The 19,800-nt window shown below is 38.4% G+C and overlaps 1 protein-coding gene across 2 annotated transcripts in view; it reads right to left on the minus strand.

Annotated features, from left to right (window-relative positions):
• The window catches only part of LOC103716598 (uncharacterized), a 281,358-nt gene that overhangs the window by 49,975 nt on the left and 211,583 nt on the right, over nt 1–19,800 (minus strand). For both annotated transcript variants that reach the window (XM_089923826.1, XM_089923827.1), the window contains 5 exons: nt 19,020–19,103; nt 3,133–3,201; nt 2,906–2,982; nt 2,510–2,579; nt 2,098–2,247 (listed from right to left, as the gene is read on the minus strand). In XM_089923826.1, coding sequence (XP_089779952.1) covers nt 2,098–2,247; nt 2,510–2,579; nt 2,906–2,982; nt 3,133–3,201; nt 19,020–19,103 — 450 coding nt within the window. The remainder of the gene's footprint in view (nt 1–2,097; nt 2,248–2,509; nt 2,580–2,905; nt 2,983–3,132; nt 3,202–19,019; nt 19,104–19,800) is intronic.

The following is a 19,800-nucleotide window of genomic DNA, read 5'->3' on the forward strand; positions in this document are numbered from 1 at the left end:
TTATTTCTCAAATGAGAAAAATTCTCACTTCATTATTATCAAATAACCAAAGGAAGACAGTAACGGAATTCCCCATAAGGCAATAGATCAACAGTTTCTAGATTCAGAAATCATATTTCTACCACTCAATGCATTAGAATGAGGTGCACAAAAACACATATGCACCCGCATATACATATTCAGTCCCTTGACCATACTACATGCCCTATATGTAGTTCCATATGTAATCGGGTACATATGGGCCAAAAGACAGTTTGTTAGCACTTTTTAGACACATAAGTAGTAAGGATTAGGATTATCTGGTTGCATAGAGGCCAACTTAGCATTGAGACCACATATGTGGCTTTTTTACACAACCACATATGTGGGCACTCTTCTGTAGGCCTATGTAAATAAGGCAGGTTAAAACTAATGGTTGGTTTGGATGTGGGTTTCAAGCAGATCAGGTAGAAATATAAAGTTATGAGCAGTACAAATATGTTATTTATGCTATAATTATTTCTAGTAAAAAGAAGTACTAAGTAGCAAGCACTAAGCACTAGTTGCTAGAACTTTCTATTATTAACAATGCTATTCTTTGTAGAAATATTGCAATTATCATTGCATATAACATATTCTATTTATTTTAAACATTTAAAGTACTGGTGACATGATAGGCCGAACCGGACCGAACCACCCGGTTCTGCCTGTACCGAGCTAACCCAGGGGGGACCGGATTGGTTCGTATATTAAATTCGGTTTCGGCTCTGAATCGGATGGAACGGGTTCCGAATCGACCGAAACTGGACTGAACCGGACCAAACTAGCGGAACCAACCGCAACTGGCCGGAATCGTTCGAAACTAGCCAGTTTAGTTCAAACTCAGTGGGAACTGTCCGATTCGCACCGAGTCGACCCGATTTGGAACCGGGCCCCCAACATCTTTTCCATTTGGTAAAGACTTTAAGTCTAAAGGGCTCCCCCTTTACCCTAATTTGCAAAATTACACCGATTCATCGCGATTGAAGAAAATCCAAGGCTAAATAAGGTATGCTTACTATTCTCTCCTATCTCATTTCCTCTATTTTTTTGAAGGGCGCCAATTCGCCAAAAAATAGCTCAAAATTTGCAAAATAAGGAGAGATCATGCCAAATTTTTTGATTTGGGCTTGATTTTATGATATGTTGTAGATCTATGGATGATATGTTGTAAAACTAAAAGCATATTTATGGGCATGCAAGCTACTCTCCAGCAAAATTTAGTGTCCATTTATTCAAGTTTTGATGCGACTGCGCACAATGGCCTAGGTCTAAATTTGAATTTTTTTTGGCATAATCACTCCTTTTTGTGCAAATTTTGAGCTATTTTTTAAAGCCCCTCGCCAAAAAAATAGAGGGAATGAGATAGAGGAGAAGAAGCACACCTTATTTAGGCTTGGATCTTCCTTCAATCGCGTTGAATCGATGTGATTTCGAAAATTTGGGGGAAGGGGGAGCCGTTTAGGCCTTAAGACGCTAAATGAAACAGAGAAGATGATGTTAGGAAGGTTGAATTGTTTTAACAAAAGAAGGAAAGGGGGAGGGGGCCCGGTACTGAACCGGGTCGAATTGGTGCGAACAGTCCGGTTCAAACCGAGTTTGAACGGAACCGGCCGGTTTTGAATGGTTTCGACTAGTTCAGTTCGGTTCGGGCCTTTTCCGAACCCGTTCCAGCCGATTCGAAGCTAGAACCAATTTTAATGGACAAACTGACTTGGTTCTCCACCGAGTCGGCTTGGTACAGGCCAAACCGGGCAGTTCGGTCTGATTTGGCCTACCTTGCTATATCCCCATATGATATCCATTTGACACAAATATAATTCTACTGTGGTGACTCTAGCACTCAAAACAAACTGCATGCAACATAACTACTTTTGCCCATGACCGCTTTGCAAAAGCAAACACCTTGACACAAACAGAAATATCATTTGAAAAGCAAAAGAAACAACAGTAACGCTTCTAGCTCAAATAACTTATAAAGGGGGCCGGTACGGACCGGTACGGCAGACCATGCTTTTAGGACATGTAATGAGACTAGATCAAAATTCAGAAACAAAGCAAGATGAAAAGCTCTGCAACCTGATCATCAGGGGGACAGTAACTCCCGTTCACAAACTTGCGGCAGCAACTAAATGCTTCTGGGGATAGCCATATAAGAAAGTCATCAAGCCATGAAGCAGCAGGCTTAGCAATGTAAGTTGACTCAGGTATCAATGATGCTTTTGCAATCTGAAAGAGGAATTATATATATTTACAAACATGCAGTAAGGTAAGCCAGTAAGGATTAAGAAGGTCCTCTAAGAAGAATGACTTGATTATACTGATTACACATTACAGTGAGTGGAGCAGCTAAGTGTCAGTGTTAATGTACTTCTTATTTAGGCTTTTTTAATAAAAACTATAAACATGAAAGGCAAGATATTTGGAACAGGTGCATGCTGCAGATCCATAGCAAAAGACGTGTCCAGATTTGGCTATTTTAATGTTTTACCTCATTCAAGAGAGAGTTTGAATCACATTGGCTGATGGAACATATCTTGTTTGTGTGCCTCGACTCCAAGCTGGAAAAGATCAAGTTTAGTCAAACAGCCTGAATAATTAGATGAAGAAGTCATTATATTGCTAACGTAAGTTATCAAATAAGCAATTTAGGGTCTTTCTTTGAATAAGATGAGATACTTTGTAAATTGGATAGTTTTTCTATTCACAATTTTAAACTGATGTGAGACATCATTTACAGATGTCTATCATGAAGGGCATCATGACTGTGTTGTTATGATAGACTGATAATAAACAGAATTTTGGGTACAAACTACATACGCATTACATGGCATAGAACAGTACTTCAAAATGCAACAATACCAAACACAGAAATGCCTGTTAGTACCTGTAATTAAAGTCCTTCACGACAAAATACAATGGTGGTCCCACTCTAAGATACTTTGCAAGATCATCAAAATAATCCTACAGAAGTATCACTACGACAATGTTACAGACCATCAAAATAATTGTACAGAAGTCCCACTATGACAATCTTACAGAACTGAAGAAGCAACAAAAGGAATCTTCCATGGAGAACATTAAGGTACAAGAAAAGCATGCTTCAAGGCAAACCTGAAGATACGAATCTTGGGGAAGGACAACTTTCTGCTCCAAACCAGGTTGAAGTCTAGTACACAGTGCCTATTAGATTTGAGAGAACAGGTATAAATAATTAAGATCGTTGGAGAATCAACCTTCCATGTTTCAAATAAAGTGTACATATATGTAGATTCATAAGTCTCCAAAAATGAAAAAAAAGTCTCATACAAGATTAAATGCCCCATAGAATATTGATTAATTTTTTTTGGTAGAAAAATATTGACTAATTCTTGAGCATGATTGCTGATATAGCTATTGTTTGACAAAGTAAACGAAATCTTGCAACTAATTTAGTTTTCATGGTTAAAAGTTAATAGTGAGAAAGCATCATAAGTAACATATGTAAGACTAGATTACAAGAAATAAGTGAAAAGAGGGAAAACTATAGGCAGTGCCTCCAACCCTCACAGGCCTGCGAGGTGCTCAGGCCTCCCTCCCACGTAGCAGATGGTCCCCTACCCATAAAACTCTCACATTGGCCTTCAGGTGCCCCCTTGCAATACAAGGTCATTTTAGTTCCACTTCCATCTGGGGCACAGGACTCCTAAAGTTTCCCCATGAGGATTCCTTTCCTCGTAAGGCCCTTTACATTATGTCAACTGTCAAAATAATTTTAAACTCCATCATAACAGTTTGTGGCCACTATTCTCTTTTAAATCCTCTTGACCTTATGATCTTGCATCCATCATTCATAGATATAGCTCCTTTACACTATGAAGAATCCTATTTCTCTAAAGCAGTAAGAAATCTTCTAGGATTTTACGTACCAGTTGCCTATTTTAATAGGAAAAGAGATCTGTACAATATTTTCTTGAATCCCTTGGACTGTAGACACATGAGCAAAAGAGACTAAGAGAGATAGAGACAGGAAATTGACTCCATATTCCATCATATATAGAGATAAAGGAAATTCAACTATTCAATAATAGTGTACTCATGCTACATGGTGTAGCCATTGCTTGCCTCAACTACCAATCTGTCATGAAGCAAGTGCAAGTTAGCCTAAATTTTTTTTATTTTCTAATGATGTTTGATATAATTCTAAATCAAAGACATCTAGTGGGAGGACATATTGGAGTCATTGGACAAATTTAGAAAGAAAAAATTGCACAAGCACCAAGTTATTGGACAAATAATCACAGATATGAGCTAGTTATTAACAATTTCATTGTATAAGTGAATGTGAGTGTTCTTAATGAGAAATCCTCAAGTATTACTTTTAATTGCGCCTACAAACAAATAATAATGTGGATTTTTCATACATTAAAGTTTCAATAACTTATTAGAATTTAAAAGTAATGATTATCCCAATTTTTCATGATTGATTATAAGATGATGAGATTGGTGAATTATGTTATATGAAAGAATGTCAGATGCAACTTAATAAACTTCTATACCAAGGTCTGCTGAACCGAGCCAAACCGCCTGATTTAGCCAGTACCAAAAAACTGGATTGGTTCGCTAATAGGAAATGGTTTCGGTCCATACGGGCCAGAACGACAATGGGACCGGCCGAAACCGGTCCTTTTCGGGCCGGAACTGGTCTGAACCAACCGATTCAATACCAACCGATTCACATCGAGTTAGGTAGCACTGTAGCATTATTGCCATAGTGCGGCCACTGTAGCAATAATGCTACATAATAGGTGTTGTTGATTCATTTTGGGTTGTCCGCGAGAAATCTTAAGCAGGTAGCTATCTGGATCCTCTTCCAGACGGTCTCCTCAAGTAGCTGTGAGCGCAACTGGTCTACCTTCGCCCTCATCTACAGCAAGCAGAGGAACCATTTGACACAGAAGCATCTCAACGACCTTCTATATATCCACTACAATCTGAGGTTGAAGCTAAAGTGCATTCAAAAAGAAGTGGAGCTCAAGTATACAGATCCGATCCATAGTGCTTGCGTTGATGATGAGGATGATCCTATGATTGGATGGCTTGTTGGCCAGCAGCAGGAGTCGGAGCTTGACGAGTCATGACCACCTCCATGACCGGCCAGCTTCGTAGCCAGCGAGGCTAGGGTCGATGCAGGGTAATAGGCTGAGCGCAATATTCCACGCATTCCTACAGCTGATCGGCCATAGCCACAAAGGAACCAGTCACCACATGACTCCTTGTTTGAGATATTCTCTTAGATATATGATTGAGAGATGCTCAAACGAGGCTACTATGCTACTCGGTTGACTCGGTCAAGAGCGCAACATGGCCAGGTAGAGACAGGCATGAAGGATAAGAAGGCAGCTGCCCAGTAGACTAAAAAAGAAAAAAAAAGGCACCTGCAAACCCAATGGCGAGTGTCAGAGGGAGTCCTAGAGCAACAACGATGATAGTTCTAGTGGTCATAGATCGGCTGACCATGGAGAGAGTAGAGGACAAGAGACTACTATTTATGAGACACAGCCGCAGGGTGGTCTTTGATATACCAATAAGTCCTAGTTTACAATCTGGAATAGAAACCACGGTGTACAATCTGGTAAAGCCCGCAAGGATACGATTGCATATAGAAGACGGACTCCTCGAGGTTATTTAGGAGATGATGCAACTGCAGATGACCTCGCACATTGAGTAAGATCCATAGACATATCAGGTTCTGAGTCGTATACTGGATCCTATTATCCGCAGCTACAAGCAGCCTATGACCCATACAAATACGGATATAAATATGGTGCGTCTGAGACTTCTTCGGATGGCAACTATCCTACGTAGCCCGAAGCATCTCACAAATTGGATTTTGCTATCGGCAGATTCGGTTGGGCCTTTTCATAGCAGTATAATCAGGCAGAGGATACCTCTCGGAGCCAAAGCTTTAGCGAGAGATTCGAGAGTATTTATAAACCGGCGTGGTTATAGGATGAACATACAAGACTACAATACCACTTGATTAGAGGGATGGGTTGATGTGTCTCCTGACTATGCTTATGATCCGAATATCTACGAGGGCTATCACCACTCGACCCAATTTTAAATATTAACATGTATGTTGTATTTGAAATGTATATAACTAATTGTATTATTTTATATTTTTACGTCACTACTTGAATTGCAGCAATTTTATGTTGTCCATTTTATAATTTGCATCATTTTAAAACAATAAGGTGCATCATTTAGGTTAAACCGAATCATAGAAACTTTAAAAACATCAAAAAGAATCAAGAAAACATCAAAAAATATCAAATTAGACTTAAATTTATAAAAAAAGTTCGAAAAATGCTTACGAATTAATTTTTTTGAGAACTGCAAAAAAAAATTAGGGCAAGCAGGTTCGTGAACCAGCACGCCCTAGCGGTTTGGTTCGGCACCGAACAGATACAAAACCGTATCGGGCGCCGACTGGTACAGGTTCCGGTACCGATTTGGCGGACCTTGTTTATATATTAATAGTATTTATGAAAATTTTTTAATTTCTATTTTTTTATTATTATATAGTCTTATTATATTATGTTGGCCAACCCCCAAAGGGAAAATCCAGGATCCACCTCTGTAGCCTCTTCTACTTAAACAGGACAACCTTGCAATCGTTACTTTGATTGAGACATGATCTATTTTGGTGGATGGTCTTTCCTCCCTCCCACACCCCCTTCCAAAGTTTTTGTTGGTGACAAAGTTAGGATGTTCTTTTCATTTTCATAAATTTTCACCTAATGAAAGAACATAGCAATATTCTGTTGTGAATGAAGCTTCAATAGCGCAACAAAAGGAAAGGTAAATGTATGCATATCCTATTGATGTATTCCCTTTTGTAACTAAACTTCACACGATAGAGGTGTGACAAATGTTAATATGTAGAGCAGTTGGTACTACCAAACAACTAAACATATAGTCAAACCATATAAATCTTGTTTTCATCAAAGTGCAATGTGGACTTATTTTATCAAGCCATGATACTTCTGTAGAAACAAAGGGACCTGATAATTTTGGAATATTAAAGCTTATAAGAATCAGGTAATGGAAATCATAGGGCTGACTGTTGAGCCTTTAATGTTTCTTCCACTTGAGTTCTGTCCCACATAGAGAGAGATGTAGGAACTACCCTCACTAGTTAGTACAGGTAACCAAGTCGTGCATTCAGTTAATCTGGACTTCCTTGGAGGTAATCACCTGATTCTAAACACACAAGTGATCAATTATAAGGAGCAATACTCATTAGGGATCAGCATCTAACAAAAGGGCTGCCACATAGCCACTATGACATAATCACTGCCATTATCTCATCAACTTCCTAAGTACAGGTAACCAAGTCATGCATTCAGTTAATCTGGACTTCCTTGGAGGTAATCACCTGATTCTAAACACACAAGTGATCAATTATAAGGAGCAATACTCATTAGGGATCAGCATCTAACAAAAGGGCTGCCACATAGCCACTATGACATAATCACTGCCATTATCTCATCAACTTCCTAAGGCAGCTTTGCTTCAATTTAGACAATTATCACACAGATGCATGGTTATATCCAAGGATTGCCAAACCTGGCCGAACCTCCCAATTTGGCCTGTACCAAGCCTACCCGACGAGGGACCTAGTCTGTTCACCTCTTTTTTTCGAAACCCGATCTGAATCGTCCGGAACCAGTCGAAATGGTTCCGTACTGCACAGACTCCGTCCAAACCGGCTGGTTCTGCATGGAACCGGTGCGAACCCGCCAATTCGCACAGAGTCAGACCGGTTTCGAACTGGGCCTCCCCCTCTCCTCTTTTGACTTTAAAAAGCCCAATGTTCTCTTTCAAACCTCCCAGCCAAAAACGTGTTGATTCAAAGAGGATCCAACCCAAAATAAGGTATGCTTCCTCTTCGCTACCTCATGTCCCTTTTTTTTTTTACATTGAACACCTCGAGATTTGCAAAATAAGGGAATATCATGCCAAAATTTTTGATTTTGGCCCGATTTCATGACATGTAGATCTACGGATGATCTACATAATTCCACAAAATTTTTTGATTTTCGAAAAATATATAATTTTTAAAATCAAAAAATATGTTTTTGTATTAAAAAATAAAAAATTAAAAAAGATTATAAATGTGAGGACCCGTGCGGGCGTGTGTTTTAGTCCCATATCAGTTATTCGCTGGATAGATTTAGGGTACTTATATGGGATCAAGGAACCCAAATAATATCTTCGGGCTAGCCATTTTGGGTGAGATCTTGGGTTGTTATAAATGGTATCAGAGCGAACCAGCTTATAACCTATGTAGACTAAGAAACACTGCAGCACGGATCCATTGAGGCTAACCATGGCCCGATCATGGTGCTTGTGATTAGATTTGAATAGATTTGAATGCTTAGCCTGACGAGGACGTCAGGGCTTAAACGGAAAAAAATTGTGAGGACTCGTACGGGCGTGTTTAGTCCCACGTCAGTTATTCGCTGAATAGATCTTAGATATTTATACAGGATCAAAAACCCAAATAATACCTTTCGGCTAGCCATTTTGGGTGAGACCTTAGGTTGTTACAGTAAAATCAGAAGCTTATTTAGGGGCATGCAAGCTACTCTCCAGTTAAATTTGGTATCCATTTAATCAAGTTTTAATGCAATCATATGCAAAATGACCTAGGCTTAAATTTTTTAAAAAATGACAAATAAGTAGCCTTTTATGCATGCTCAAGGGCCTAAAAAAATATATGTAGCATCCATGGTAGAATTCTACATGAATCTGAGCTTTTAATTTTTAAAATATTTTTATTTAAAAATTATTTTTTAATTTAAAAAATGATTAAAAATATATAATTAATACAAAAAATATGAAAAATTAGTAGTACGTATTACATATTTCAGAAGTATTTTTTGAAATAAAAAAATATATTTTTCTAAATTTATGATATTTAAACATATTTTTAAATTTTAAAATATATAAATATATCAAAAATATGAAATGTATTAGATAAGTTAGATGTATTTTATAAAGTAAAAAATATTTTTTTAATTGTAATGATAATATAGTCTCAAAGCTCTATCTTGGACAGTTTGTGTTTTTTGTTGTTTCTGTGTTTTTCATCCAAAGCCATGTTTAGACTTAGATTTTCAGTCGAGTCATGAACTAAGACTGTCAAGCAAAAAAGGTCCACCTAGGTATGATAGAAAGTCCTACCCAACCCCAAACCACCATAATTGCTTGAGCCTTGGCCTTTCTTCAATGCCCACGGCCATCACTCATATCTAGAAACGGAGAATGGATGAGTCTTGAAAATAGAATTATGCATATTGAATGTATGGAAGAAGGAAAGTTAGAAAAGAAAAAAAAAATATGCAACATAAATCTGCAGAAAACAGCACAGAAAAAAACACTGTTCATGTGAACAGTAACCCAACCCGTTACTATTCACAGAACAGTAATCTGACCTAGTTACTATTACGAAACAGTAACTCGGCCTATAAAAAGAGAGGACAACAGCCAAAAAAAAGAAGAAAAAACCCTAGAAAGATGAGTGCCACCATGGGCGAAGCCCTGAGAGACCCTTTTTCTTCCTCTTTCATCCTGCTTCGTGACCTATTTCTTCTTGGAGCTACCTTCTTGACCTCGTCATCCTTCATCCGATACGTTGGTGGAGTGCGGCCTGAAGATTCTCATTGGACTAGAGGGACCAAACTCGCAGAAGTAATTATCTGACTAGTTCTATCACCATCTTTTGCCCATCCCTCGTTTCTTCGTCCATTAATCATTATCTCCACCCATCACCATTACCATTATTGCCATCTATCAGATTCTTGAAACTCGAGTTTACTGGCAGTATTTTTTTATTGTTCTATTGTGGTTATTTTCAGTTTGCTGCACTAGTTATATTTCATTAATTAGACTTCATTAATAAGATATCTATCATGTTCTGTTTTGCGTTCACATACCTCTATGATATTCCTTTGAAATGATAAGTATTTGCTAAAGTGTCTAATCAATCACCATAATTAATTATTATGAAATCAATCTACACCTGTAGTAATCGATTATAGGTTGCACCAAATAAAAATTTGCTATTTTTAAATAATCGATAAACTGACGTATTTGATAAACCTACAGAAATGGAACCATCAAAGAAAAAAGACCCAAAGTGTGACATTGGTTGGGATCATGGGCAAATGCTCCAGGGTCGGCACCACTAAAGTCAAACTAGTGCAATATAGAGTTTAAGGGAGGAACGGTAACTAGGTTAAAACAATACCTAGCTGGTGCCATTCAGGCGAACCTAGATGGTCAGTGGCAGTAGGATGTGGTGGCTAGGCACATGGCTCAATTTGGACCCTCACACTACGAGTCGGGCTCCAATTCTGCAAGCAGCAAGGCAGATTCAGAGTTCAGGAGGACCTTAGTTAGGAAGGCCATCAATAAAGGCAGTGACCATATTGCATCTAAATCAGGAGCTTTTGGTAGTAAAAAAAAAGTTCTCAAGAAAGATTCCACTAGAAGACACTATCCAGAATTTAGATCCACATGCTTTCCAGCAAGAATTCGAAGCAGCAAAGGATTGACACAATACTAAAGAAGGATAAGAAAGAGAATATGTGGCGAGCTATTAGATCCTGGTTTCACTTCAGCCACATCCTGCAAATGCGGCAGATAATATATACTATAAATCTTTCATTTTTGCCATACAGACTACCGATCCCAGTGTGGATCCTTTAGAAGCAAAAGACATCTATGGTGAGCTTCTTGACAACAATAAAGAGAAGCTAGAGAAGTGGAATGCCTCATACATGAGCAAGTGGCCCATATATGAACTAACGATGATGTATGATGGTTGGATCGGTCCTCCCAGGTGGAGCATCAACTTCTTAACATTCTGATACGAAGACTTTCTTCTATAAGTCGGTTGATGCTTCCGATCAGGTGCACAAAGCCACATACATCCTCAGATTGATGGAGGTGATTGATCAGGTAGGAGAGGACAATGTTGTGCAGGTCATCACTGATAATGGGCCACAATATAAGACTTTCAGGGAGATCTTGATAAAGCGGTGGCTGCATATTTTTCGGATTTCATATGCTGCCCATTGTATCGACCTCATGTTGATGGACATTGCGAAGATTCATATGGTGCAGCAGACAGTGAAGACAACCCAAACCATTATCAAGGAGAGAGTGGAGGACATAAGACCACTGTTTATGAGACAACTATAGGATGGTCTTCGATTCACTAGTGAGTTCTAGTTTATACATGCTACATAGAATAGGAACCACGATGCACAATCTGGTAGATCCCGTGCGTCTACGATTGCATATAAAAGATGGGCTCCTCGAGGTCATTCAGGAGGACAAGATGTAGTTACAAATAACCTCAAACGTAGAGTAAAATCTGTAGACGTATCAGATTCCGAGTCATATACTGGATTCTTAGTGCAACCTATAATCGATTACTACAGGTGTAGATTGATTTCATAATAATCAATTATGGTGCGATTGATTAGATACTTCAGCAAATACTCATCCCAAAAGATCATCATAGAGGTATATGAACGCAAAACAGAACATGATAGATATCTTATTAATGAAGTCTAATCAATGAAATATAACTAGTGCAGCAAACTGAAAATAACCACAACAGAAAAATAAAAAAAAATACTGCCAGTAGTCTCGGGTTCCAAGGATGTGATAGATGGCAACGATGGTAATAATGATGGATGAAGATAATGATTGATGGTCGAAGAAACGAGGGATGGGCAAAAGATGGTGGCAGAACTAGTCGAATAATTACCTCTGCGAGTTTGGTCGCTCCAATCTAATGAGAATCTTCAGGTCGCGCTCCACCAAAATATCGAAATGAAGGATGACGGGGTCAAGAAGATGGCTCCAAGAAGAAATAGGTCAAGAAGCATGATAAAAGTGGAAGAAAAAAGGTTTCTTAGGGCTTCGCCCACGACGACACTCATCTTTTTAGGGTTTCTTCTTCTCTTTCTTTTTTTTTTAGATGTTGTCCTCTCTTTTTATAGGCCGAGCTACTGTTCCGTGAATAGTAACCAGGTCGGGTAAATATTCCGTGAACAATAACGGGTCAGGTTACTATTTCACGAACAGTATTTTTTTTCTTTGTTTTCTCTATACTGTTTTCTGCAGATTTCTGCGTATTTCTGCAGATTTATATTGTATCTTTTTTTTACTCTTCTAACTTCCTTTCCTTCTTCCATATATTCAACAATTCTATTTCCAAGACTATCATACATCCTCCTCTATTCCTAGAGATGAGTGATGATCGTGGGCATTGAATAAAGGCTAAGGCTCAAGCAATTAAATGTGGTGGTTTGGAGTTGGGTAGGCTTTCTATCACACCTAGGTGGACCCTTTTTGCTTGGCAGTACTAGTACATGACTCGACTGAAAATCTAAGCCTAAACATGGCTTTGGATGAAAAACACAGAAACAACAAAAAACATAAACTAAGTATAAGATGGAGTCCTGAGACTACATCAGTTCCCCCCAACTGGGAACTCGACTCCTGACGAGTAGGCCTCCTGTATGCGCTGCAACAAATCAGGTCTCTAGTGCCTGAACTCTTCTTCGCTGATCCATGAACCGTCTAACATAGGTCACCCTTGCTAACGCACAAGAAATCTGCGGTACTGCCCACACCTAGTGTCTACTGATCGCACGTCAAGAATATTCTCAATACCCTCATGGAAATTGGACTCTGACCTGGTGCTGGGTAGATCTGAAACTGCAACTGCTTCTGGTGGATCTCCATGGAACTGGTACCGGTCGGCGACGTTGAAAATTGGGAAAATCTAGACGTTGTCTAGAAGATCCAATTAATAGGTTCTTCAGCTTTCGACGTATGCAGAATGGACCATACTTTCGCGGGCTAAGTTTCCTATAACTGCCCAATGAAAATCTCTCTCCTGAAATAGTTCATCACCAGATCGTCCTCTGTAAAGTGAACCACCCTGCGATGACGGTCAGCATCATCCTTATACCTGGCACTGGAGTCAAGCAAGCGCTAATGGACTTTTCGTTGGATGTGATGGACCTGCTCAATAGTATCCTCTACTTCGGCACTTATCCGACCATGATAGAAAATAGAAGTACGATCGAGTATGCGTGGAATAGAAAAATCATAGATGATTTCAAATGGAGACTTACCAGTAGTACGATTTATAGAACTATTATATGCAAATTCAGTCTGTGCTAAAACCAAATCCCACTGAGTAGGACGCTTCCTAACCAAACATCTAAGCATGTTACCAAGTGTACGGTTCACTACCTCTATCCGACTATCTGTTTAGAGTTGATAAGCACTGCTAAAGTTTAGTTTTGCTCCTAATTTGCTCCAAAGAGTTTTCCAAAAATAACTAGTGAATTTAGTGTCCCTATCAGATGTGAATGATCTTGGAATACCATGCAGTCTAACAATTTCTTTAAAAAATAAATGTGCTATATGAGATACATCAGATGTTTTTCTACATGGAATGAAATATGACATTTTTGAAAATCAGTCCACCACAACAAAAATCGAATCAACCTTCCTAGCAGTCATGGGTAGTCCTGCAATGAAGTCCATGGTGACATCTTCCCTAGGGCCACTAGGGATAGGCAACGGAGTGTACAAGCCTGTATTCTAGACCTCTCTCTTTTTCTGCTGACAATGTTGACATTTTCGCACGTATTTAATGATGTCGTCTGTCATCTTAGGCCAGAAAGATTTTGAATTTAGAATTAAAGCCCTTAGAGTAGGTTCTTTGTCTCTTTCACGGAATTTTTCGTGTTATATCCATACAATTCTTTTTGTGGGTAGAGTGTGATATTCATTTTATCTTTCACAAAGGAGTATGTATTCTTTTCTCCATCATGTGGATCTTTCTATCATACTGCCAAGGCCTACCTAACAACACGTGGCACACCTCCGTAGGCATAACGTCACACCATACCTGATCTTGGTATCGTTTTCCAATGAAAAACTCTACTAGACATCTGTGAGTGACCGGAACCTCAACTCTCTCCTAAAACCAAGATACCTTAAATGGTTTATGAATCTTTTGTGTAGGTATCTTTAGTTTATCAACCATGTATTAAGACACGAAGTTTTCAGTACTGCCACTATCAATCAAGATAGAACATCTATATCCCCATGCAGTACCTATAGTCAAGAAAATACCTTGCCTCAACCAATTGTCCTAGACAAGTTGCTTAGGTGCGACCAAGACACGGTGAATCACCATGAGTGGGCCCACCTTATCACCTGTAATGTGAACATCGTCATTCTCCGACTCATCCTGCTGTTCAGACTTACCCTCATTTGCCTCTGGATTGGGTTCATCTGAATCGTCCTGGCGTCCTTGCTCAATCAGGTGTGACTGAAACTAAAATTTTCTTAGGGGACATTCAGAGGATTTATGTCCAAGTTGTCGGCACTTTGCAAATGATAGTGGAATCAGATGCCAGTGCCAGTACGCCTTTGCCCTTGATCCATAAGTCCTTATTAAAATTAGGCTTTAGGGCAGTTGTGGTCTTGGTAGGGTTCTGACAAACTTGTTTCCAAACTGACACTTTTCATGGGTAATGGAGTTTCCGTTTGAGTCCCACTTCCGACCACTAGTTCGTCTTTGTTGTGCTTCCACTCTCAGTGCACGGCAATGGGCATCATCAATACTCAAGACATCGAACATCTCCACTTGGTCCAGGATGTCCCGTCTCAAGCCATTGATATATCTACTAGCAATATGAATGGGGTCCTCACTAAGGCCATTTCTTGCTTGGAGCTCATAGAACTCCTCGGTGTACTCATCCACGGTCCTAGTCCCTTGTCGAAGGTTTCGAAATTTCAAGTAGAGGTTTTGGCGATAATCCAATGGGACAAATCTCTTCCCCAACTTCTCCTTCATCTTGCTTCAGGTACGGATCTTATCCTTACCTTGCTGAACTCTTCATTCCTGGAGTTGCTTCCACCAAACCAGTGCATGTCCCTTTAATTTGAGGGTCACAAATTTGACCTCTTTATCCGCAGGAATTTCCTTCCAATCAAAATATTGCTCGATTTTGTCGACCCAATCAAGAAAAGCATTTGGTTGGAAACGCCCCTCAAAATCCCCAACATCAATCTTAATGCTAACATCCCAACGTCTGGCACGAGGGGGTTCTCTATGTGGTGGTCTCTCTCTGTTCCTACATGGTGGTTGGTTATCTAATTCATTTTCTATCTCATCTGATTCACTACTCTCGACTACCCTTTGATGGACTCTGTCTACCTTGAAGTCGACTCTACGTTTTGGTTCATCCTGATGGTTTTTCTCTCTCCTAGATCTCTCATCTCAAGCATGGTTTGCCGTACCCGTCTGTACCGGCCGGTACGTACCGGTCCGGCTTGGGACCGGTACCGGATCAGCGTGGAATTCGGTACCGGTAGTATATCATTGGAGAACCGGTATGGGACCGGTACGGACCGGTCCGGGTATGTTCGATTCTAGTCTAGTCATGAAGTTGGAGAGGTCTTCTACCTGTCGTTGGATCTGCTCTAAGATTTGTTGTTGGGTTCTAAATGCATCTTGCCAATTATCAGACATGATTGTAGGCTAAGATTCGACCCAAAACTATTTCGGAGGTGCTTCTAATGATAGAGGTGAAAGAAATTTTTTTTCAGAAACTTTTTTCAGACTTTTTTATTTTTTTAATGCCGAAAATGAATATTTTAATACCAAAATTAATATTTTAATGCAGAAATATTTTTTATTTTTTAAATGCGGAAAATGAATGCAGAATTTTTTTTAAATGCAGAAACTAATTTTTCTGTATTTTTAACCCCAAAAATTAAAATTTCTGTAGTTTTAAATGCAGAAAATATAATTTACTGTTTTTTTAATCCAGAAAATATATTTCTTTGTTTTGAGAAGTGCAGATATTTAATTCTCAGAATTTAAAGTGCAGAAAAATATGAATGTTAGGATGCAAACACAATAATAATGATTTCTAAAAATACAGAACCTATTTGATCTAATACCACTTTGGTGCAACGTATAATCGATTACTATAGATATAGATTGATTTCATAATAATCAATTATGGTGCAATTGATTAGATACTTCAGCAAATACTCATCATCCCAAAAGATCATCATAGAGGTATGTGAATGCAAAACAGAACATGATAGATATCTTATTAATGAAGTCTAATCAATGAAATATAACTAGTGCAGCAAACTGAAAATAACCATAATAGAGCAATAAAAAAAATGCAGCCAGTAATCTCGGGTTCCAAGGATGTGATAGATGGCTACGATGGTAATAATGATGGGTGGAGATAAGGATTGATAGTCGAAGAAACGAGGGATGGGCCAAAGATGGTGGCAAACTAGTCGGATAATTACCTCTGCGAGTTTGGTCCTTCCAATCCAATAAGAATCTTTAGGCTGCGCTTTACCAAAGTATCGAGATGAAGGATAACGGGATCAAAAAGGTGGCTCCAAGAAGAAATAGGTCAAGCAGGATAAAAGTGGAAGGAAAAGAGTCTCTCAAAGCTTCGCCCACGGCGGCACTCACCTTTCTAGGGTTTCTTTTCTTTTTTTTTGGATGTTGTCCTCTCTTTTTATAGGCCGAGTTACTGTTCCGTGAATAGTAACTGGGTTGGATAACTTTTCTGTGAACAGTAATGGGTCAGGTTACTATTTTGTGAACAGTAACCGGGTCGGGTTACTGTTCCATGAACAGTAACAGGTTAGGTTACTATTCCGTGAACAGTAACAGGTCAGGTTATTGTTCGCATGAACAGTATTTTTTTTTTTGTGCTGTTTTCTGCAGATTTCTGCGTATTTCCACAGATTTATATTGTATCTAACTTTTTCTCTTCTAACTTCCCCTCTTCTTCCATACATTCAATAATTTAATTTCCAAGACTATCATACATCCTCCTCTGTTCCTAGAGATGAGTGATGACCATGGGCATTGAAGAAAGGCTAAGACTCAAACAATTAAGTGTGGTAGTTTGGAGTTGGGTTAGACTTTCTATCACACCTAGGTGGACCCTTTTTGCTTGGCAGTATTAGTACATGACTCGACGGAAAATCTATGCCTAAACATGGCTTGGGATGAAAAACACAGAAACAACAAAAAACATAAACTAAGTATAAGATGGAGTTCTGAGACTACATCAATTCTATTACCTCCAGCCATAGACAACATATGACCCATATGGATACGGATGTGGATATGGTGCGTCGGAGGCAGTCTTTTGGTGTCTACTATCCTATGTAGCCCGAAGCATCTTACATATCGGATTTTTCTGCCGGCATATTCGGATGGGCCCCTCCACAGTCGTATTATCAGCCGAAGTTAGAGAACACCTCTCAGAGCTAGAGCTTCAATGAGAGATCCAAGAATACTTATAACCCTGAGCACGTTTCTTTTGGGATGAGCGTATCGACCACGCCGCTTAGTTAAAGGGATGGGCTGACGTGCCTCCTGAATATGCTAATGATCCGGATATCTATAAGACATCGTCACTCGACGAAATTTTAGATATCGATATATATGTTGTACTTTAAATATATGTAATTGATTGTATTATTTTATATTTTCTATCGCACTAGTTGATTTTAGAATATTTTATATTATTTTTTGTAGCATGCAACATCTCACTAATCATTTTATATTTTGTATCACATTAAAACAACAAGATGCATCGTGTAGGTTACATCCGGATCATAGAAACATTAAGAAACATGAAGAAACATTAAATTATACTTAAAATCATTGAAAAAGTTAAAAAAACTGATTACCAATAATTCAAACCTAAAAAGCTTTAAAAATAAAAATTGTTCGTGAGCTTTAAAATAAAAAAATGGGCATGCCGGTTTGGAACTGGCACGCTTCGACATACCGTAAGTCGGTACCGTACCAAACTAGTACCGTATCGAACCGTCTACCGACCGATATGGGTCCGGTACCGGTTTGGCGGTCTTTTAATCTTCAGCTTTAATGAGCTACTTAGAACTTGGTCTAAAGTTGACCTTATTGCCTTGACTAAATACATATTCCTTCTGCCCAACCCGGACAATTCTGTGCCAGTTTGTCTGTATTTAGCACTTATCTCATACTCATGCAGAAGAAGCGGAGAGTAAATCAGCACATCACATTGTCTTCCGTTACTACTAGTAATGTGCCCTTTATGTCAAATGTAACTTCATATTTCTTAACACCACCAAAATTTCCAGCTTCTTAGCAATGGATGAAGAGAATTCAGCAAAATGAATAGAATACATTAATATCATAAAATTTAGACCATATTTATTCTAAGCATAACATACAAAAGTGGGAAAGTAAACAATGAAAGAAAGAAAAAAACAGGCACCATGAATGGTGAATACATGGGGAATTAGGTAGTAGCAAAAAAGCTAGGACAGAATCATTCCTTACAAGTGTTAACAAATGAACTATGTTAAATTGACTTGAAAAGAACTCCACATAATATTTAAGATAAGGAAATTGACACAGGCAGATTTTAACCTGATTGCAAGCTGATAAAGACTGGCATGACAAAAAAGGTTATATGCAAAATGCAATATCTGTCAGTTGTTCGGAAGGCTGAAGATGAAGTTGCACCATCTCCATTTGATTATATTAAAGACAAAGAAATGGAAATCCAGCCGCATTGCAGCTTATCAGAAGTATATAAGTTGAATCAATCGAACCATTCAAAAATTGATGTTTTCTTTGGTATGAAAGTTTGATGTTTCAATGAAAGATAAAATAGTAAATTAATGAATTAATCTTTCAAGAAAGGAACGGTTATTATTTTAATTTTCATGATGTGGTTCCATAATAATCACCATAACTCAAGCAGTATTTTAAGTTAAAAGGTAACTCAAAGTGCAAACATATCTAGAAGACTATAAGCAAAAATTTATTAACAGCAAAACGACCACAGGATACAGTAGAAAAGTTAACTTACAATGCTTGCCAAAGCAAAGCCAACAAATACAGCGATCACTAAAATTTTAACTCCAAGAAGACCAAGAATAGGCGCATGGACATCCTACAATAATATCCAAGAGAACTTTTGTAAAATATAACCAACTTAAAAGTATTTAAGCAATCGCTGGAGACTGCAAAACTCAAACGGACCATTCAGAAAAAAGTGTAGTATCTAAAGATGATAAAATTTCTAGATGACAACATTCTTATGCTACCAACATACATGGACATCCTACAATAATATCAAAGAGAACTTTTGTAAAATATAACCAACTTAAAAGTATTTAAGCAATCGCTGGAGACTGCAAAACTCAAATGGACCATTCACAAAAAAGCATAGTATCTAAAGATGATAAAATTTCTAGATGACAACGACATTCTTATGCTACCAACATAGCAACAGACAAAATAGTTCATCGAATAATGGAATTTCTTTTCTCTTCATACTTAATTCAATATTCATAAGTGAAGAGCATGAACAAAACCAAGATGAGAAGCTCAATTTCCCAAGGTTCCAAATCTTGGTCTCAGACCAGTGTTGGTTGGAGACCTGATCAGTGCAATACCTGGATAAAACCGACACTCAAGACAACCTAGCATCCCCATAATTCACTAAGATGCCCTTTTTTCTGATATTTTCTCTGTTGTTTATTGCTTTTAATGGCTTTTAGAAGATTTTCAGAATTTGTTTAGGTCATAAAAAGTTTAAAGGTCCTTTTCAAATTCTTTAAAAATATTTTATTCCAAGAATAACATGG

Source organism: Phoenix dactylifera, chromosome 6 (assembly GCF_051530095.1).
Source record: "Phoenix dactylifera cultivar Ajwa chromosome 6, Ajwa_hap1_PhDact_Kaust_v1.1, whole genome shotgun sequence".
Lineage (NCBI taxonomy): Eukaryota > Viridiplantae > Streptophyta > Magnoliopsida > Arecales > Arecaceae > Phoenix > Phoenix dactylifera.